Consider the following 22,186-nt stretch of genomic DNA (forward strand, 5'->3'; position numbering starts at 1 on the left):
TTCACGGAAATACATGATACACCACCCTCCCCCCCCACAGTGGTTACATGATAAAACCAAAGTCCATGGGCCTCCCATCCACTGACTTCCCCAACACTTGGTGAGAAAGGGGGCGATGGTAGCCCAGGAGAAGGGCATGGCTGGCACTGTGGTATGGGGAGTCAGGGTGTGGACAGGCCCCTCCCACTTGGCAAGAAGCAAAGACAAGTCACCGAAGACTGAGGTCTTCCCACTCTGGTCTCCTTACACCCTCACCCCACCCCAGGGCTCCAAGCAGTCCCTTCCTATCCAGGGATATGGCTAGGGAAAGGAAGTTGATTTTCTGTCCAGACCAACTAGTCTTGCGCCCTCCTCCTGCCATGGCTAATGAAGTGCCTGATGCCCATTTGGTAGATGCATGAAGATCCCGCAGAGAGGCAATATGAGCCGTAACCAGGTCTCTGCAAGGGGCGGGAGTCTGAAAGGGCACGAGGAAGGGCAAAAGTACTCCCTACCCCTTCCATTCCCCAAACCCAGTAACTCTGGGAACCCTCTCTCCTCTGTCTCTCTCACCACCTCCCAGACAAAATGATCTTCAAATGCAGGCTAATGGCTCTGGCTTAAATTGGTACAGACAGAGAAACCAAGGCACCAACTAATTCAGGCCTGAGGCAAGGAGGTTGCAGGGAAAGGAGTAAAAGGAAGGCAGATACAGGAAGAGAATCTAGAGTCCAACCTTCCAATCCTCCTCCTAGCCCTTGCAGGCTTCATGGGGACTGGGGAGCCAGGAACATGCTAGACTGAGATGGAAGGCTGTAGAACGCCAAGTTTCAGGTTCCCTTGCCCCACCCCCTAGTACCAGTATCTGGGTCCTCAGAGAGACGCAATGCTACCTCAGTCCCAAACTATACCACCAGCTGGAGAACCCAGGAAATTCCTGAGCCTCTGCCCACCAAACCTCAGACAGTTCAAGTGCATGGAGCACTGAGGCTCAAGCAGGTGCTTGGGTCCCTGCCCGAGGCAGGGAGACAGTCGTGCTGCACATGCGGCCCCCAAATGGCACTTAGGGATTTGGCACAAAAAGGACTGCTCTCCCCAGGGGCACCTTCCTCTTGCTACCACACCCCATGCCACTCCTGTGCAACCTAGGCATCTCTCTTCATCCCTTAAAATCAGAAACCCTGCCTTATTCCCAGAAGACAGAGGCCCACAGGAGAGAGGCAACCCCAGGTGGAGAGCTGAGGAGGAGCACAAGGACACACACAGACCTGGGAAACAGATACACACTCAAAGGCCAACATGCACACACATTACACAGACACACGGGCCCTCCCCAGGGCCAGACTTGGGAGGACAGGTTTGTGATCAGGGTCGTCATCCTCCATGCCCTGACCCTTTTCTATTTGGCAACAGAATGGGTAGAGATGCTCTGTGCCACCTCGCCAGCAGACAGCAAGAGAGCACGGGTGCAGAGGTACCTGATCAGGACCTCAGGGGGGCCCTGAGATCAGGAGTCTGGTACCGCCCCACTCCCTGGCTGGCCTGCTCTCTTTGGCACCTGCAGGTGAACTTTCAACTCCTGATCTTCTGAATCCCCACAAATATGCTTGCTCTCTGGCTGGGCATTTTCACAGTACCAATGAGGCCAGATGCCCCTTTCCCTGGAGCTGTGCAGGAACTGGGGCTAAATCTGAGCTGTCAAAAGTCCCTTTGTTCCCCTTTGGGGACAGATCATGGGACTAGGATTTGGCAAATGGAGACATTCCCCTGAAATACGGACAGAGCTGGGTCCCCAGAGCATCTCCCTCCTCCACCCTGTGCCTAGGAGGGAGACCAGTACCCAAGGCCAGTGCTGGGGATGCAGGCATAGCAGAGGCAAGCATGGAATAGGCACTCCTCATGCCTGCCCCAGTCTTTGTACAAAATATTCCCAGGAAAAAGAGGGAAAGGAAGGGCCCAGCCCTGAGTCTGTTGCCCAGACAGACAGGGGAAGGACAGGCATGGCAAGCTGCCATTTTAATCCCTCAGGCAGGAGGGCTCCTGCTGCCTCTGTAGCTGCTGCCTCCCCTGCTCCCAAGAAAGGAAGAAAGAGGCAACAGTCCTATCCCAATTAGAAAAGTAAAGTCACTTGCATAATCCTCTTGGTGTCCCTTGTTCACCAGCCTGAGGGCAGACGAGCCAGCGTGGTCCAAGCACAGCCTGCTGAGGTGTTCCCTTTTGTGATCAGCAGGGTCTGGAGGCCTGGTGCCCCCTGCCACAGCTCCTCCCAGCGAGCACAGAGTCCACTCAGATGCCCACCTTGGTCCTGACAGCTGAATCGGTAGCTGGACCCTGCTAACTGGGGGGGCCCCCATTGAGGAAGTAGGTGGTCATTTCCCCCTTGCCCTTCACCTTGACCACCCCTCGACACTCCAGCTGGTAGCCTTTGGCAGCTAGAACCTGGTACAAGTCTGTGGTCACCTGGGGAATGAGAAGGGAACCCATTTAGCCTGGGATCCTTCCTGCTACATTTGCAGGGGTCCAGGCGTTCTCTAATCATGCTAGTCCCCCCCAAGTCCCATCCCCAACCACAGAACACTACCACCCTACCCCTGTCCTCACTGACCTTAGAGAGGGACCTGCAGAAGCCCTCTGGACCCATACCCTTCCTAGCCTCTGCTCACATCCCCCTCACCTGGATTCGGTCAGGGACACCCGTGCTGTCCATACGGCTAGAGACATTCACTGTGTTCCCCCAGATGTCGTACTGCGGCTTCCGAGCCCCAATGACGCCTGCCACAACTGGGCCCATGTTCAGCCCTGCGAGAAAAAAACTGAGATTAATGGACATTCTAGGGTCAGCCTGGGGAATCCTCCCACCTCCTGGAACCTTTAGAAGGACCCAGAGAAAAAAGTGACAAAGCGACAAGTGTCCCGGTTGTAAAGAATGGCAGAGCTGGGCATGTCCCAAGAGCTCCCCTGAGTTGAGACAGTTATTGCCATAACAGTAGCTAAATCCACCGAATGCTCGCTCTGCGCCAACCCCTCTGGGAAGCATTTTGCATGCCATTATTTCATCCCCTCAATGCATCCCCATTTTACAGCCAGCCTTAGGACACAACGTGCTAAATGAGCCAGTAAGTGAAACAGCCGGAATTCAAACCAGAGTGATGCTGTTAGCTGCTCCTCCTGCCCACCAGTTCCCAGCTCAGGTGAGAGGAAGTGCCTCTTATCAGACTGGCCATAGGGAAGGGTACAGGTACTAGAGCTTAAATAAACCTGGTTTTGAATCCCAGGGTAGTCCCCTCCCAGCTGTTTGACCTTGGCCAAGTTATTTAATCTGAGAGTCAGTCTCTGTCTGTCAAAGGGGATGATAATATGAAGATAAAAATGTCTAGGACAGTACCTAGCACACAGTAGGCTCCATTCTAAACACGAGACAAGACAGGAGGTGGAAGAAAAGGACATCCCAGAGGATTCCTGACGGGGCATCCTGGATGCCATGCGTCCCTGGCCCGCTTCCTCGGCCTCACCCAGACACAGCCCCAGGACAAGCTGCCAGGCAACCAGGCCATCTCACCAATCTTCATCTGGAAATTGTTGAAGGAGTGCTCGTTGATGTGTTTCATCTGCTCCATGAGCCGCATGGCATAGTCTGCCAGGGCAGTGATGTGGGAGCGGCCGGCCTGATCGTAGGTGCTGGCGTTCAGTCCTGAGGCGGCCATGTAGGTGCTCCCGATCGTCTTGATCTTCTCCAGCTGCCGGAAGCGCTCCTCACTGATGATCTGCATGGCACAGGGAGACCGGACTGTCAAGGCAGAGCAGCCAAGCACACACACCCTGCCCCATGCTCACTCCTGCCCGGCCTTAGCTTCTCCCTGCCCTGTTTCAGCAGCTTCCCTCCTTTGAGGGAGGGAGCCCCCGCCTTCCAGCTGTTGTTCTCAGGGCAGGACAGAGGCACCAGGAACGCAGGCCTCTTCACCAGGCAGTCCACAGAACCCCTAGCCAGGACTGGTGCTCACAGCTTGGCTCAGCTTCAAGCTCCCTCACAGAATCCAGAACTACAGAATGGCTATTAGCCATCAGACACTCTATCACTTTAGAGGGAACTGAGTGCCAGAATGAAGAAGTGCCTTGGCCCCAGAACAGTCAGGAATGGCCCCTTCCTGACCTGGATATTCAGGACACCCCCTCGGGCTTGCTTCCATTTTTTCTATTCAGGGGCCCATCTTGCTTACCAGGCTCGTGGGGTTCTGCCCATAGATTACTGCCGCCTCCTTCAGTAACATCCACCTGGTACCTAGCCTGTTCTCTCCACAGATCCTCAGGTCTTTGCTCCCCAGCAGTGACAACCCTGCCCCAGTGAGGCCGACCTCCTTGCCACCTCAGACACCTTGGTGAGTCTTCAGCCTTGTCTCCACTGTACCTACCCTTACTCTGACCCCAACATCCCTGGGTCCCGTCAAAACTCCCTTCCCCCTCAGCCACCCCTCCAATCCTGGCTTTCCCATCCAAAGTTCTCTCCACTCCCCTAGTCCCCCCAGCAGCTCCACCAGCAGCAGCCAACCAGACAAGTACCTCATCAAAGTCAGCAATGATCTCATTGAGCAGCCGCAGGCACTCGACACCCTCATTGTTTGCCTCCAGCTCCACATAGAACTCAGAGAAGTTGGCGATGGAGGCGAACATGACGGCCACACATTCACACGACTGGTAGTAGAGCTCATCGTTCCGACGCTCCCGGGCCAGGAAGTGGGCAGCCACGTCCTTGGGCAGAATGTTATGCAGCAGCCTCCGGTTGTATGCCTGCAGTTCCTCCATCTCCTCCTTCTCCCCTGTTGCCTGTGGACACCACACCCATCACCCACTGCCCAACATTCACGAGGGGTGGGTACGGTGGCCAAGGCTTGGAGACGGCCATCAGAGGGAATCAGGGAGAAGGCGGCATGGACGGGTAAGACCTAAAGAACAGGTGAAGGGGTGAAAGGGGCAGGGATGGGACGAGGCTGGGGTTAGGGGATGGGCACAGGGAAGATTGGAGCCAGAGCAGGCTTGGGCAGCCCGAGCCTCAGCCAGCTAACGAGCTGCATTTCTGGCTCGGCCCGGGGTTCTGTCCTCAGGACCCTCCCCGTCCCCCAGAAGCCCCCTCGGCCACCTGCAGTTTCCAGAGGAAGTCCAGCCGGGCAGTCGATTCCACCTGCTGGGCATGCAGATACAGCGCCAGCGCAAACACCAGCAGAATCACAGGGGTCATGTACTTGAGCGCCACCCTCCCGGCAGCTGGGCTGAGGGGGAGCAGAGGCGAGTTCGGTGTGTGAAAGAGGCCCGGCAGCCCTACCCTTCCCCGCCCCAGAGCCCTCACTCACCAGTCCGGCCCATCGAAAGTCTCGTTGGAAGAAGCCCTGGTGGGAAGATACAAGAAACAAAGTCATGGGTTCTTCTTGGGCTGCTGGGTGGAGGGCAGAGGGGAGGGGAGACTCAGCACGAAATCGGGCACAGGGTTAGGGCTTTGGCCTACAGGAACTTGTTAAGAGCAGAGGTTAAGAGAAGGTTCCACTCCTAGCTCCTCTACTTCCCTGCCCTGTGACCCGGAACAACTGGCTTAAGTCTAGGCCTGTTTTCTCATCAGTAAAAGAGGAACGAGATCTAAATAACACGCACAAAAGGCCCAGCGTGGCACCTGGCGTGCAGTAAGGCTTCAACAAATGTGAGTTACCATCACTTTTACAATCAACTATGGTGCGGGCACCACTGCCATTTCACAGATGAGGAAACAGGCTCAGAGATGTTAACTCACCCATCCAAGGTCACACAGCTCATGAGCGGGAGAGTGGGATTCAAACCCAAGTGACTCCAGAGGCTTTTCCCACCACACCAAGCTATGGCCCCACATCACAAGGGATGGGGTTTGTAGAGAAAAAGCCAGTGTGGTGTCCCTAAATAGGAGTCAGAAGTTCTGGTTCCAGCCAGGGCTCTGCCATCAAGCAGCTGTGTGACCTACAGGTGGTTAAGAAAATGTGTACAAAGGAACTATGCAAATGAGATAGGGAATTTTTTTAAATGTCTGGCCTAAAGATACAGGGACTTCCCAGGACTGGAGTTTCCTTGGGGTGACTGTGGAGTCATACGTTGGGAGCGCCTCCAAGGCCTCCTTTTCTCCCATAGGTGAGGGGGTGAGTGACAGCCTTCCAAGGGCAAAGAGGCCTGGGCACCAGAGTGACCAGCAGGGTCAGGAAGCTCCTAGGGGACTGAAGGGTCTGAGGATAAACTCACAAGCCATGGACACCAAGCAGCAGGTCGTAGTTGTCAAAGATGGTGGCTGGGGGGCCCAGCAGAAGCAGCACCAAATAGATGAGCCCCAGGACAAAGACCATGGCCAGCTTTCCGATGCTGCTGATGTGCAGGAAGACAGAGCTGGCCAAGAGACTCAGCAGCATGTTCCCAACGAAGTACTGGGGGGCGACGGCAGAGGCGGTGTTGGATGAAGTAGGAAGCCACGGCACCCTGACCCCATGCAGAAAGAGCCCTGCGCTCCCCTCCACAACCTTACGCCCAAAGCTCCTTCGGCCTCCACACCCCACCCCACACCGCACTGGGGTCCCTGGCTGCTACCCCAGCAGGGACTCTGGCGAGATCTGGGCTCCCAGTGCCCATCACCAGGCCTGATGCAGAGGAGTCGATCACTAGCACTGATCAGGCCCGCCCCCCTGCCCCATCCCGCCGAGCACGGCTTGGACACCTCAGGGAAGCTGCAAGTGGGTGCGGTGCCCTCACACATGGGAGCGTCCAGGCCCAGAGAATAATTGAGCTGCTGCAGGTGACAGGTGGTGATGTCGGCAGGTGTCACATTCAGCATCCGGGCTGCGCAGTTCCGTATGGGGGTGTGGTTGCAGGTGAACTGCAAAAGTTGGGGGAAAGCACAGAGGGGAGCGGTTACAGGGGCCATGTCCCGATGCTTTATACTCTGGAGGCCAAAGTTCTCGTGGAGGGGTGATAGGAGGTACAGAGAACAAGGAGAGAGGGACTGGAGTTAACCTCATCCCCTTCTTTGGGATAACGAGCACTCAGAGGGCAGGACGTGGGTCTTCTCCCTCTGCCTACCCCCAGGGCCCAGAGCAATGCTCGGCACAGATGCAGGGTAGGAGAGTCCCCACTGGACCTTTACCATGTTGGCGATGGCAGAGGTGAACACAAGCAAGACTGAAAAGATGCCAACCACAGTGCTGTGTGCCCGAGAGCGGACAATGCTGCGGGAAAGACGGCGCAGGGCCTTGGGGAAGAGCTGCAGAAGGGCAAAGGGCAGAGAGTTAGAGACCGTGTCAGTCAAGGAGTAAGGCCAACCAGGGATGGGGCCCAGGGGCAGGCCTGGCCTCCTCCTCCCTCTTCCCGTGGGACTCCTCACCACCCCAGCCCAGCCAGCCCCCCCCGACCAGCCCTGGAAGAACCCCTGATGTACAGAGCCACATGAGGACACGGCACAGGTCAGCACAGTGATCAGCAACAGCAGGAAGATACCGGCATAGATGCCAAGCATCACGGTGGAGCTGCGGCAGAAGGAGGCCAGGAACAACGTTACTCCGGAATACCTGGGCATCCTTGTCCCATTCCCCAGATGGGCAGGGTGCAGGCTCCAGGGACTGCGAGCTTGCATGGGTGTTTAGGAAAGTTCTGGGAAGTGGTGGAGGAAGGAGAAGCCGAGTGAGGAGGGGCAGGGCTCTCACTGTGGGAAGACGAGGAGCTGGATAAAGCAGATGAAGCAGAAGACCAACAGCGCACAGGCCACGTAGGCTCCGAAGCGGGGGTCCACCTTCCGCGAGTACTGAGGGAGAGGAGGCTGAGCTGGGTGCTGGGCTCTGCCCTGGGGGCGGCAGGGGACTACCAGGGGGCCCAGGGAGGGGAAGCAGTGGGGCCCTCCTGTGCCCTGCGGTGTCCCCCGCTCCATTCCCAAAACAATTCTCCTGTTCCCTCAGTTGTGCTCAGCCTTCGCTGCCTGGACGTCCCCTCCTCACCCAGCCCTCGTCCCTCTGTCCTCAAATCCCCCAAACCTTCTTTTCAAGATCCTCTCTCTGGAAGGTGAGCAGGAAGCGGCGCACGTGGTCCTTCCGTAGCTGGTCGATGCTGCGGGCGTCGATGGCGCGGCCCAGGAACTCATCTACTTCATCCTCAGGGTTCAGGGCATCTTGGGCACCCCGGCTGAAGGCAGACCACATAGCTTCACCAGGCGCATGAGCACTGCCCCGTGAGGGGCAGCAAGAAGGGACGGGCATGGACAGCACCCAAGAATAGAGTGAGCAGGTGTGTGGCCCCTGCTCCCACACAACAGAGCTAAGGTCCAGGAAAGAAGGGGTCTCGGCTCCCTGCAGCCCTGTCCCAGGGTGTAAACACCTTCTCCCCTTCGCTTCCTCCCTCCTTCCTCAGTAATCCTGACTTACTTGTCTTTGCTGGAATCATCAATGCCCTGGAGAGAGGGACAAAGTGTGCAAGTGAGGTGAAGAGCAGACCACCTTTGCCCTTGTCACCCCTTCCCCATCCTCAGCAGTGTGCTGGGGGACTCCCCCCCTGTACTTTAGGGGCCCTGGGACCCAGGTATGAAGTCATCCCTCCTGCCGCCAATACCAAACGTCGTACATGGAGATGTATGAACCACAACAAGAAAACAGAAGGGGGTGGAGCACAGAGCGTCAGGAAAATGAGGCCTGGAGTCCTAGCGCTGCAGCCGCTCACCATCTGACGGAAAGCCTTGGAGTCCTTGGTCCGGGAGAAGGCACGGTCGGGCGCCCAGCGTGGCACCAGCCCTTCCATGGAGTTGGCCCGCGTCCGCTGCAGCTTGGCCAGCATGGCCTTCTCCTCTTTCTGTGAGGGCAGCCGGACGCATGATCGGAAAGGGGGCCCAGAGCAGAAGGCTGTCTGCTCCACATGTCTGCCCTCCTCCCTGCCTGCCCACCCCCTGGCCTGACCCGTTTCTGGCTGGCTCCCAGGATGAGGAAGGTCTCAATGTGCTGCTCCTTGAGGTAGGCATTCCGCTCACCGCCGCGGCCTGGCTCCACCTCGTAGTCCCCATTCAGGTACTGCAGCGTGGCCCGGGTGATGTGGATGCGGCTGGGAGGGAACAAGAGAGTGAGACGGGGGCATGGCCACTTTGCTTCCGCCCCTCACCACCTGGCCCCCACACTCACCCTGCCCGGCCCCCCGCCTCCATGTGGTTGGCCAGCGTCACGTCGTTGGACCACACGTCGAACTGCCATTTCCGCAGGCCGAGGACACCACAGTGCACACGCCCGCTGTGGATGCCCACACGCATGTTCACGTTCACACCTGTCACCTCGCGCACCAGCCTGAGAGGAGGCGGCTCCGGTTCAGCTCCCAGCACAGTCGTCGTGTCCCCCCACCCCATCCCCCATCCCGCTCCAGAGCTCGGGCCCTTTACTCCCCTCAAAGCCAGACAGGGACAGACACAGATGCAGGGCACAGGACTACAGCCTTTGGCTGGATGTGGGCACAAGGCTGCCTGGGTCTCAGGGACAAATGAGAACTGTGTTCACCAGCTGTGGCCCTACAGCGTCCCGTGGAACTGAGCTAGGAAGGGAGGAGTCACCATTCTCCCCTCGGACCTGCTCAGCCAGCATTCACACCGGCCCAGATCCCCTCACGGTGGCTCCCCGAGTCTGCCCGGCTGGCTGGGGTCTAAGCTGCAAAGGCTGAAGAAGGATCCAGTCCCCTCCCTGGGGATAGAGCTCCCAGACAGAGAAATAGCCACAACTGAGAAAAAGTCCTGAGGACACATCAGACGGCAGGAGCTGGCTGAGGCACCCTTGGTGCCTCAGGAAGCCTGGGAGGAGCGCTGCTTACGAGATGGCCTCGATCATGTCCACCCCCATCTCCACACAGCAGTGGGCGTGGTCTGCCCGGGCCTCCGGCAGCCCCGACACACAGTAGTAACAGTCCCCTAAGATCTTGATCCTCAGGCAGTGATTTTCCTAAAGGGGAGAGTTGGGGAGAGTCGCTCACTCTCTTGCCCACCCAACACCCTCACTGAGTCACCATCTGGCCCCTCCGCACCAGGCTGCCCCAGTAAAGCTAGGCTCCCCCCACCCTCCACCCCACACCCGCTCACCGCAGCCAGCTTGTCAAACCGGGCAAAGAGCTCGTTCAGGGTCATGACCAACTCCTGTGCGGTGCACTGGGATGCCAGGCTGGTGAAGCCTTCAATGTCTGCAAACAGGATGCTGCGGACAATGGCAGAAGATAGAAGGACCACCTGGCCCTCAATGACTCCCAGGACCCCCATCCCTCCCAGTCTCCTCCCACCCACACCCTACCTGACATTGTCATGCTTCTGGATGTAGATCTTGTGGAACATCATGTCTTCTTTCTTTGTGTTGATATCTTCTTTCATCTCCATGGCGACATGCTGGGGCAACACGGACAGTAGCAGCCGTTCCTAGACCAGTGGTTTCAACAGGGTACCACTACCTTCTCGGCCTCACGCTGTGATCCCTCCTGATGCCTCCACCACCCCAGGGCCCTCCCACAGCCCTCTGGAGACCTGAGATTCCCTTCTGGATCGCCTCCCGCCAGGAGAACCTACAGCAGACACGTCTCATCCCTCACTGGTGCTCCCATCTACCCGCCCCCGCACCCCTCGTTCAGGCAGGACAGGAACCCCAGCATCACAGGGCCTGTGTGACACACCATCAGGGGAACCATCTGCACTCATTCCGCGGCGTGGAGTGGGGCAGTGGACCCAGTCTGTGGTTCTTTGGGGGGTGGGGAACAGAAAGGCCTCAGACAGCGAGAGCAGCCCCACCTGCTGCCGGTTCTCATGCTGCAGGTGCAGCCGGGCCTGGATGTAACCGCGGGTCTCCTGAAAGGCCTGGCGCTGAGACACCTCCGCCGGGTAGTGTGTGCAGATGCCAATGACGTTGGTGCAGAGGAACAGCAGCATGTTGGCGCCCAGCTGCAAGGGGGCGGCAGAGGCAGATGGAGACCACCCCACCTCCACAACGCACAGGTGCAATCTGCCAGGCTCTCTGGGGATGCGTCCCCTCAGGGAGGAAACTGGATCCTGTGCCCTGTCTGTCCCCGTCCCAACCCCTGTGACACATTTCCCCCTTCCTGGATCACTGTACAGCTAGAAATGGGACCTTTGCACAACTCCTGGCAGCAGAAGCACCACCCAGGGCAAGGGGGGTCACAGGGCCGGTGTCTAGCACACTACAATTTGCTGCCCCACAATCAGCCCCAACAAAGAACAAATGCTGCTCCTTCTGCATGTGGTTCTCCTCACAGGACACCCAGGAGACTTGAGCGCTATACCCCCCTATGAATGCCCAGAGCAAGTCATCGCATCTCTCTGGGACTCTGTATCCTCATCTAGAACCTGGAGAGGGGACAATAAGATGTCTAAGATCCCTCCCTGCTCTGACATAACTTGATATAATTATTATTATTATTACTATTATTGGAGCTAATTTGTTGGCTGTCTAGTATTCCTGACTTCTTTTTTTTTAAGGTTTTATTTATTTGACAGAAAGAGACACAGTGAGGGAGGGAACACAAGCAGGGGGAGTGGGAGAGGGAGAAGCAAGCTTCCCGCTGAGCAGGGAGCCTGATGCGGCGCTTGATCCCAGGACTCTGGGATCATGACCTGAGGCGAAGGCAGACGCTTAATGACTGAGCCACCCAGGTGCCCGTACTCCTGACTTCCATAATTGCCTCGTATACAGTACCTAATGGATTTCTCCTAACTCTATGAAACATACAACAGTACCTCATTTTGAAGGTAAGGCATTCTAGCACAGAGAAGCTAAGTAACTTGTCCAAGATCACACAGCTAATAGTAGCTAGTGTGGGACTATCCAAGACAGTTAGACTCCAAAGCCTATATCCAAACCTTACTGCACGGTACATTCTAGATTTCCGAGATTCCTACTCACTCCATTCACCCAAACTCTTGCCGCCCAGCCTCAGAGCCCAGGCTTGGGAATCATCAGTTCTACTAACATGGGACCTTCCCTTCCACCTGGGAAGGGTTGCCACTGTGCCCCGGCACCCCCAATTCTTGATGCCTTAGGAGCCCGATCTCAGGATGGTCAGCCCTCCTCAGCATCAGTAGCTCTCACCAAAGAGCAAGTCTAAGGAAAACTGGCCTCAGTGTTTCTGGAAATTCATGGGTTAACCCGGCACTTGTGGCTCCACCCCAGAGTTGGCTGGGGCAGGGCTCTGGTTTGGGGAGAAGGGAGGGAAAGAGCACCAACTGGAAGCCAGGAATTTGGGCTTTGCCCAGAACCAGAACTAGTCCTGCAAACTTGGGCAGGTCACTTAATCTCTGGGACCTTTCATTTTTCTTAGGTAAAACGGAGGGGTAAGTTCAGCAAACCTCTAAGCTATTTCTCACTCTGACCCTCTAGGACTGGTCTCCTAGCTTTCCTTCCCAGTCCAGTTCCCAAGGTCCCCCTCCCAGCAGCAGGGGTGAAGAGGGGGCACACTATCTCCCTTAGGGGTTTCTAAGAATAGCCCCCAGTAGGGGAGAAGGCGGGGGGTAAACCAGGCAACTTCCCTTCCTGGCCCCAGGAGCCCAAGAGGAAAAAGTGAGTCACAGGGAAGGGAAGGGGAAGGGGGACAAGAGACCGAAATAGATCTGTATGCAGACCCCTATCCAACTGTGAGAAAAAAGAGATGCCAGGGCACCCTGGGAGACTCCAGGCGGGGCCGGGGTCACTAGGTGAAACTGCTCAGTGTGTCTGAACGAGGGGTCAGAGGAGAACGAAGGTTCCTTCCCATGAGCGTAAGTAGGGCTGGATCTGGAAAGGGGCTGCACAAGGAGCCTAGAAAGGAGGCCACGGCCCCACTCCATCCACACATGCACAGGCCAACTGGACACAGGGAATCAATCCTTCTCAGAGAAGCTACCCTGGCTCTGAGAACGGGCACAGGGGCAGGCTGACTCTCCCCGCTCACCCTAAGAACGTGCCTGCTGAGACGTACTGGGTCAGGCTGCAACTGGGTGCCCCTGGGGAGGCAGGAGGTTGACAGAGTCCTGGTCCCCATGGGGCTGCGCCTACCCGATCAGGCCGAGCCTGGGCCTGGGCACCGTGCCAGCTAAGAGCAGAGAAGAGACACCACTCACCCACCCGCAGCCAGCCAGCCAGAAGGTGGGGAGGGAAGGGAGGTACCACCTCCAAGCTCCTCCTTCCCCAGCAGGGTAGTTCAACTCCAAAGCGGCGGGAGGGGGGGGGGGGCTAGCAGAGGCAGAAAGACCCGGGCCCTTTAAGAGGTCAGACTGCCCTGTGGGTGCGTGCTCCACAAACAAATGGGCTATAAAGTTACTTTTAAAAAGGTACATTCTGTTCCGGAGCACAAGCTGGGCGGAGAAGGGCTTCATGCCAGAGCACCCAGCTTCTCACCCTGGGAGCCCCAGGCAACTTCCTCTTTGTGGGTGTGGCTAGGGTGGGCTACAGGCCACGAGCCCTAGGCAAGGCAGAGGTGGGACTCCCTCAAAACCTGTGCAAGACAGAGGATAGCACCCTCAAAATCAGGGGTCATGAGGTATGTTGATTGGCGCTGTGCCCTGAAGGATCAGCTAGGAACCACGTCCTGGTCTCCGCTCCCTCGACACAGGGAGGACCCCAGGTGGCAGACTCCGCATGCTCTTGTCTCTCTGAAAGGGATTTCTGGGAAGGCCCTTCCCTGGGTACCATCCCCTACAGCACTCACACTTCCCTACCCCAGGTAAGAACCCTGCCCCGGTGGGTTCTACTCTGCTCTGGGAGAGGGTGGGGCCCTAACAGCGCCATCATGAGGTAACTACTATTTTTATCCCAGTTTTACAGACTGGGAAATAAAGGCTGGGAGAAGTGAGGTTCGTTGTCTAAGATCTCACGGAGGAGAAGTCAGCCCATTGGACAAAGCAGGTCTGCCGCAGCCAAGCCTTGATTTCTCTCTCAACATCGTGCTGGCAGGCCCCACCCCACGCACCACTGAGAACCCGGATACAGTAGCTGGCATGGGCAGAGGACCTCAAGACAGGACTGCCAGAGCCCTGGTGCTCAGAAGGAAGGGGGCAGGGATCTGACCCTGACGCCCCTCTTTTCTACAGTCCAACTCCACTTAAGCCATGCCCAGCCCCAGAGAAAACTGATCCCACTCATCACCCTCCCTGTCGTCTCAGAGATGGCCTCAGGCCAGAAGAGAAGCAACTCTTCCCTTGCCAACTCCATCAGAACCCTGCTTGATCCCTCCAGGTCACCATCTGGAGCTGCTTTTCAGGGACAGCACTGGGGCCTGAGTCTCAGGGATCAACTTGGGGCCAGAGATGCCAAGGCCTGAAGTAGCCAACACTGCCCTCTGGGCCCTGCCCAGGCCCTGGCGTCAAACATCACCTTCCCGCGTCGGGTGCTCCCTCCCATCTTCGGGCTCCCCTATTTCAAGGGCCTCCAGCTAAAGAGCTGCACACTGGGGCCTGCGTCTGTCTGGGGAGCCCTCCCTCTGCTCCAGATCCCAGATGGAGCCGGCCCCTGAAACTTGGCCTTCTGTCGTGCGCGCCTCCCCTTGGACATCTGTGACCCACATCCCACCCACCCTGGATCACCAGACCCCTTGGCATTCCCAGACCAGGTGCCCCAAGGCCCACCTCCCGGACCACCCACCTGCTTCCAGAGGAAGGCGTCCCCGCGGTTGAGTTGCCAGGCCAAGATCAGATGCAGGGTGGAGAGGCCCAGGCCACTGAAGACAGCCGCCCGCATGCGGATGGGCAGCAGCGTGTAGGTGATGTAGACGAAAAACACGGGGCACCAGAGGCCCACAGAGGGGCTGCGGGGGTCAGCTGCCAGGGCGCCCCCCACCTGCACAGCTGCCAGGATGCCCAGCACCACGTAGCTCACCACCCACATGGAGTCCTGGCGGAAGCTGTGCCGGTTGCACACCACCATGAGCGCCACGAAGAGGGTGGCGGCACAGGCCAGCAGGGCCACATAGGCAGGCTGCGGGGGGGCAGGCGCCGCGTGGAAGGCCAGCAGCACGGCTGTCAGCAGCACCAGCACGGCCATCAGCAGCGTCAGGCTGCTCTGGTTCATCTGGAAGAAGTACCGCTGGTACAGGCGCTCCAGCTTGGCCGAGCGGAACTGCTTCGACTGGAACACCTGGGCCAGACGCCGCCAGCATGACCACCGACGCCTGGGGCTCCCGTCGGGCACTACATCGGCCGCCCCCACTGCTGCCGTCGCCTCCGTGTCCTCAAAGCCCAGGGCCACCGCCCGCAGGCCCAGCTCAGTGCCCTTGCCCGGGCCACCCCTCCGGATGAAGGCCTCGTCCTGCCAGGTGCACCGTGGGGGAGCAGCGGGGCTGGGACTGGGGGGCTGGGCCTCCCGGAGGCAGCTCATGTAGCGGGGCGTGCAGAAGCCACCTGTCCGGGTCCCACGGCGCGGACGCTTCTGCCCATTGCGCTCACCCCAGGCTGTTTTCCGTTCATCCACTTTGGGGACCAGGAGGCCACTAAACCACGACATGCTGCTGAGAGAAAGGACCGAGTTGGTGTTAACACCACCATCACGCCCAACCACCTCCGGCAGCTATCACAAAGCGAGCACTTCCACTGCCAAGCTAAGCCCTCCAGATGTCACATCACTCACATAAAATCCGGGAGGAAGACGATGGTGGCCCCCTTCAACAGGCCAGGAAACTGGACACAGATGGAGGGAGGGAACTGGCCCAAGATCAAGGAGCCACAGAGGTGTCAGAACTGAGATTCGAACCCAGATCTGCCTGACCTCCCAAGCACTACACTTAAATATTCACCTCTTCCCTAAAAAGCACTGATTCGTGGGTGGTGACAAATTCAAACGCCTGTGTCAATGAGCAAAGGCATGCCCGGCTCAGGAGATGTCAGAGGACTATGGGGTGCCCCCCACCCCGCATGGCAGGGGCACACAGCACCCCTACACTAGCACCAGCATCCCGGTGGAGCCCAAGCTTCTCATTTTCAACAGAAGCTGGAAAAAAATGTGCATTTAAACATGACAGCTCCTGATTTTGAAAAGGTTGGCAAGTAATTCACATTTTTCAACCCTGCAAGCCAAATAAATCACATCTATGGAATGAATTCAGCCTGTGAGCTGCCAACCAGTGACCTCTATACAAAAGGGAATCTCTTTCCACATTGCCCCCCGTCACACTCGCACCACACACACTATATCAGGCCAAATTCTACTTCTTCCTCGGTTCAAGGCTTAGAAGGAACTTCCTCAGGGAAGATGTTCTGGCTCCCCCACCCAGACTGCGTTTTGCCCCATTTACCCTCTGTGTTTCCTCCATAGTACTTATCACGATTATACTGAAATTGCCCCTTGTTCAACGTGTGTCCCCACCCCTCTGACTATAAACTTCATGAGGGTCCAGATTGCTACTATTTCGCTCCACACTTTATCCCCAGCACCAAGTACTGAGCGACTCCTGCTAAAGCCCCAAGAAATATGTCGAAAAGATAAAAAGAAAGCTTAAGTGGGGGCATCTGGGTGGCTCAGTCAGTTAAGCGTCTGATTCCTGGTTTCGGCTCCGGTCATGATCACAGGGTGGTGAAATCGAGCCCCAAGTCATCTCCAGCCTCAGTGGGGAGTCTGCTTGGGATGCTCTCCCTTTTCCTCTCCCTTTCCCTCTGTCTCTCTCCCTCCCCACCCCAGCACACACTCTCTCTAAAATAAAGAAAAGAAAGCAAGTTCAAGGGCACTGGCACTGAGCAGCTAATATGAAATAGAGAGTTGTGTTTTGTTTGTTTGTTTGTTTGTTTTTTTAATATTTTATTTATTTGACAGAGAGAAATCACAACTAGGCAGAGAGGCAGGCAGAGAGAGAGGAGGAAGCAGGCTCCCTACGGAGCAGAGAGCCGGACGTGGGGCTGATCCCAGGACCCTGGGATCATGAACTGAGCCAAAGGCAGAGGCTTTAACCCACTGAGCCACCCAGGCACCCCTGAAATAGAGAGTTGTAACCCTGTGACTCTCCATCTTCCTCCCTGCACTCCTGTCCTATGAGCCTCCTTGCTGTTCTCCAACACACCGTGCACGGCCGGCCTGGGACTACTGTGAGTACCACGTCCTCTGCCCGCTACAAGAGTTCGTCCAGGTCATAGCTCAAATGTCCCCTTATCGGTCTTTCCCTGGCCATGCTATTAAAATAGCAACCCCCTTTCCTGGAGCTCCCTATCTCTCCTCCCAGCTTTATGCTTTATTTTTCTCCATAGCTCTTATCAGCAACTGCCATTCCTTTTATTTTCCTTATTTGCTCGTTGTCTCTCCTCACTGGAATGTAAGCTCCATGAAGGCAGGGATTTGGGCCTGTTTTGCTCTCAGCCATAGCTGCCACACCTGGTCGAGTCTATATAAATGTTCCTAGAATGGCTGGCTGGACAATGCTTTTCTCTGTTCTTTAGACTTTTCGAGGTCCTCTCACGTGCTTAATTCCACCTGATCTTCACCAAAACCCCGTGAAGCTACATCGGTGGCCACCGAGAACACAGATTTGACAGGAAAGGAAGACAAGGTGCCTAACAGCTTTGTGTGGCTGGCCCAAGTTACAGAGATCCTGGGCCACCGAATCAGCCCCAGGTCTCAGGCAGGTCTCCTGGAGGGTAGCACCTTGAACCAGGATGGGGAAGACTCCAGGACAACCCCCTCAGTGTGCCTCCCAGCTAAACCCAGCTTCAGAGAAAGAGGATGAGAGCACAGTCATCCTCCTCCAGGCCCACAGAGCACCCTGGGGCTCCCTGTACTGAAACCTTCAGAGCTAGCAGCCTTGACATTTGTACTCACTAGGGGACACGGGGCAGGCTGGGGTGGGGGTGCAGACAAGTGGCGCTTCAAGCAGACACCCAGAGGCCCACAAAAGAGAAGGCAGACTAGGGACCTCTCTGCACACTGGAAAGCCCCAACCCTAGTTCACCCTCAGCCAACTACTCTCAGCATCCCTTCTCCCACAGCCCTCAGAGTGGCATGACCTTCAACCCCACCACAACACCAACAGCACCTTCTGGAGGGACAGATCAGAAATCCAAGACTTTGGGTCAGGTTGCCGTTTGGAATGGATAACCAAAGGAGGCCTGGTTCTTCAAAATACTTCTTTGGAAGCATGATCTTTGGAGCAAGACCAGGCTTCAAACCTGAGAGTAATTATGTGCTAGCTGCACAGCCCTGAACATGTTACTTACTTCCCTGCATCAGCTTCGTCATCTGTAAAATGGGAAAAGTAATGTCTGTGAGGAAAGAATCCAAGAGTATTTTGTCACATTGTACATGCTCTGTAAATGAGTTCTTTTCCCCCACTCTCCACGACTTTGAACCCAAACTCTACCAATGTCCAAAAAACAGAAAAGTCGTAAGCAAGAACACACATCTCCCCAGCCAGCTGGACACCTAGTTCTATCAGTCCCTGTTGTCCTCAGCTGTCAGTCCCCAGAGCTGCTGGAGATAGAGCCCAGAGTGAGCAGGCTTCCCCCCAACCCCACCATGACATTTTACTTAATTCAGCCTCCTCGTGCTCGCCAGTCCCCTGCCCTGTATTTACCACACAGAGCAACCCTCCCACCCCCCGAAATGGCCCAGACCTCTGTTCCCAAAGGACCTGTTTCTGGCTGTGTTCCCAGCCTCCTGGAAGCACGTCCTAGCATCTGGCTCTTACCCACAGGGGAAGGGGCAGACACTGTCCAGGAGAATGCATGACTGAGCCCCCAAGGGGATAGCTTCAGAGTCATCTAATTGTCAAACTAACTGCAACCATTCCACCTGAGGCTCCACTCCGGGCATTGCCCACCTTGGAGAACTCACCAGTCTCCCAGCACTCCTGGCACCCCAGACTAGGTTGGTATGACAAGGAACAGGGGGAGGGCACTGTTCAAAGCCACAGAACTTCCCTATATGGTCCCCCAACCCTCACTGTCCAGAAACAACGCATCACTATAAACCACAGACCACCTCCCTCTTCCCTAGGGACAGGCTCCTGAGCCTGTGCCTCTGACCTTCCCCCACCCCCCGGGTCCTCCTCCCTTGCTCTCTCTCACAGATCTGCTGCTCCAGACACTACTGGCTCCCACAGCCAGAGCCATATCCATTCAGCTTGGCAGTTGGAGGCCCAGTGCCTCCCAGACCTCAAGTCCCTCCCAACTCTGATTCTCTAGCCTGAGACCCAGAGTCTGAGGCAGGCCAAGGCCCAGCCCCAAGGATAGCTCTGCCCACTGCTTTTCCCAAACCCTCTTCCTGGCCACCTCGGTCTGTCCCTGCCCCTGTCCCTGCCCTCCTTGGCAGAAGGAGGCTCCCGGGGATTTAAAACGACTTCAGAAAGTTCATGGTAGAAGGCACTGCCCAAGCAGGGCCCTTCAGTGCCAGCACCGCCCACCATGCTGGAGAGTGGGCCTCCATTCCAGGCCTTTCCAGATGTAAAGGAGCCTCCCCCAGGGCCTGGATCTGGAGGTCCAGGACTGCCTTCTCCCTTCCCCAATCCTTGGTCTCCCTGAAGACTGCAGAAGGCTCCCACTTCCACAACCCCCTGAGGTTTTTCCACCTCCCAGGGGTGTTCTGGTAAGGGGAGGGTATGGGGAGAGAGTCCCCACCCCCTGCTTCCACGTCTAGGTTTTCAGTCAGGCCCTGCTAAGAATCAAGTCGGCTCTCCCCTGGACCCCTGCAGCAGGCCCTAACACCACCCTTTTCATTTCAAGGTCTGGGGTTAGGGGAGTGGAGGGAACTCCTGCAGGCAGAGGGCATCCCTCTTCCCAGCCTGCCCCCCTCCCCTAAACACAATCAAACTCTACCCCAAACTCAGAGGCTCACCCCAGAGCCCCGCTGCAAAAACCTCAGCCAGCCCCTCCCCGAGCCCAAGCCTTCCCCCGGGTCCCAGCCAGCTGGGCACTCGCTTCAGATGGAGGAAGGGAGTGAAGGATGGGAGACTGGAGCCCCCCATCCCCTCCCTGATTTCTCTCTCCAGCCCCAACGGCCTCAAGCTCCCCTCCAAACACTATCGAGCCTCCCCATCGCGCGCTTCCGTACCCCAACAAAAAAACTCTCGGGCGCCGAGCGGGAGTCTTCACGCCCCCCCCACCCCGAGACCCCAACACCGCATCGCCGCCGCTCTCCCCCCCCCCCAACCCCCTGCTCCGCGCGGGCTCACCTGCCGGCCGGGCTCCGCGCCTCCCCCGGGCCCCCGCCCCGCAGCCCCCGCGGGCTCCGGCCGGCCCGCCGGCCGTCCCGCGGTCCTGCTCCGTGCCCGCGCGTCCCGGCCGTGCCTCCCGCCGTCCGCAGTCTGCCCGGCCCGCGCCCCCTCCTAGCTGGCCAGCGCAGCCGCCCTCTACCCCGGATCCAGAAGTCCCTCCCCGCCGGCTCCCGGACTCCCCGCCTTAAAGGCACAAGCTCCTATTGTCTGGGCGCCCCCTCCCCCTCCGCCTCCGAGCCCGGCGCAGGGGCCCACCCCCCTTCCGACGAGCGGGGCTGGGGTCTGGGAGCCGGAGCAGCGCCCCTCCTTCCGCGCGCCCCCTCCTCTCTCCCGCCGCTGCCTCCCCCCGTCCTGGGAAAACAAGCGGCTTCTGTTTAGGGATCAAGACCCCGAGGGAGGGGGCCGTCCCGCCGGCTGTCCCTTCCCTCCACCCCCTTGTAGCCTACTGCGGCGTTCTCCGCCCACCCTCACCCAGGGGTCCCCGGGCGCGCCGGCCCACGCACTCTGTCTCTCCGCGACTAGACCCCGCCCGCAGCACCGAGGGTCGGCTTCCTTCCGGCCGGGGTCCCCCGGGGCCGAAGCAGCGCCCTGCTCCCACTCCTCACTCCTCCTCCCTGCCTTCCTCCCACCCCAAGCCCCCACCCTGCCATTCCCGCCCAGCCGCCACGGCCCCGCTCCCTCCCGCGGGAACTCAGTTTAATAATTAATTAAGATTTCATTCCACCGGGCGCCAGGTGTGTGCGGCCTGCATCCCCACACGCCACTTGTTTCCTCCTCCCCCAACCCTCTGGGGCACGGGCCGACGCGAACCTGCTGCACCCGGAGCCCAAGAAGGGGACTGAAGGAAGGAGCGCTACCCCCATTCCGCGCCCCCCCCCCACTGGCCCCTCTGGGCAGCACCCCCCCCCCCACCTGCCGCTGTGCAGAGCCCCTCCCCCGGGGCACTTTTTACCCTGTGCTTCCCTGTGGAGGGTGGGGGTGAATGAGGGGGTACGTGGCTAGGTGCACATACTGAAAAATTGTTTGGGGGCTTTTATTTATTTCCCATGTTTTCTCGCACAAAGCAGCAACCCAAGTTACAGGGGCGATGGGAAAAATCACGTGGGAGGGGCTTTAACTCTTAAAGGGTTTGAAACATGGTATAGCCAGAAAGGGGAAGAGGGTTAATTCCCAGAATGTAGGTGAGCCTGACTGGAAAGAATGCCATTGCCCCAGAGCTGCGAAGAGGGCAGCCTGCCTAGTTTCCCTTGGGGGCCTGGCCAGCGGTTCCCTCAATCACACCTGTAGCTCCCCCTTCCTTTGGCAGCCTCTTCCTCACCGAGGTCCCACTTCAGCTCACGCCTTGGCGCCTTCTACATCTTAATCCTTTGAAGTCCAACTCTTGTCCATGCCAAATCTCCACTTGGGTTCCTAAACCCAGGACAGAGCTTGAGGCAAGGAAGAGAGGGGAGGAATTAGGAAAATCAGTTTCCATCACTTATCAGCCACATATAATTACAAACTACATACTTCGGTAAATCATTACTCTCTTAGAGCCTCATCTATAAAATGGGAATTTGGGGGTTTTTAAAGATTTTTTTTTAAGGGGCATCTGGGTTGCTCAGTCCTTTAAGGGTCTGCCTTCTGCTCAGGGCATGATCCTGGAGGCCCTGGATCCAGCCAACCTCCGCTCCCAGTTCAGCAGGGAATCTGCTTCTCCCTCTCTCCCTGTTCCTCCCCTAACACCCCCACCCCCACTTGTGCTCGCGCTGTCTGTCTCTCTCTCTCTCTCTCTCTCTCTCAAATAAATAATAAAATCTAGAAAACAGGAACTTTTTAAAAAAGGCATGTTTATTTGAGAGAAAGAACATGTGCATGAGGGGGGCAGTTTGCAGAGGGAGAGAGAAACCTCCAGCCAACTCCAGCGTGGGGAGCCCACGCTGGGCTCTATCCCAGGACCCTGAGATCATGACCTGAGCAGAAATCAAGTCAGCTGCTCAATGACTGAGCCACCCAGGCGCCCCTTCAAAATTTTATTTTTAAGTAATCTCTGCAC

General features: G+C 57.4%; 1 protein-coding gene across 7 annotated transcripts; it reads right to left on the reverse strand.

The window, feature by feature from the left end:
• Window positions 1–16: 16 nt before the first annotated feature.
• ADCY6 (adenylate cyclase 6) lies at window positions 17–20,766 on the reverse strand. Of its 7 annotated transcripts, none has more exons than XM_046011448.1 (22): window positions 20,655–20,766; window positions 14,607–15,465; window positions 10,766–10,915; window positions 10,278–10,399; window positions 10,073–10,184; window positions 9,808–9,935; window positions 9,135–9,293; window positions 8,916–9,057; window positions 8,683–8,811; window positions 8,391–8,416; window positions 8,004–8,151; window positions 7,680–7,777; window positions 7,415–7,502; window positions 7,124–7,240; window positions 6,698–6,856; window positions 6,232–6,410; window positions 5,325–5,360; window positions 5,114–5,243; window positions 4,537–4,800; window positions 3,539–3,743; window positions 2,654–2,778; window positions 17–2,439 (listed from the first exon to the last, which is right to left on the reverse strand). In XM_046011448.1, exons 2-22 carry the CDS (start codon window positions 15,462–15,464, stop codon window positions 2,314–2,316), a joined length of 3,501 nt encoding a protein of 1,166 aa, XP_045867404.1. In that variant the 5' UTR covers window position 15,465; window positions 20,655–20,766; the 3' UTR covers window positions 17–2,313. The 7 variants fall into 7 exon arrangements, with proteins under 7 accessions (XP_045867404.1, XP_045867406.1, XP_045867405.1 ...); XM_046011450.1 differs by having other exon boundaries at window positions 14,607–15,468; window positions 20,655–20,730; XM_046011449.1 differs by lacking the exon at window positions 20,655–20,766 and adding an exon at window positions 20,623–20,647.
• Window positions 20,767–22,186: the final 1,420 nt, after the last annotated feature.

Source organism: Meles meles, chromosome 7, assembly GCF_922984935.1.
Source record: "Meles meles chromosome 7, mMelMel3.1 paternal haplotype, whole genome shotgun sequence".
Classification (NCBI taxonomy): domain Eukaryota; kingdom Metazoa; phylum Chordata; class Mammalia; order Carnivora; family Mustelidae; genus Meles; species Meles meles.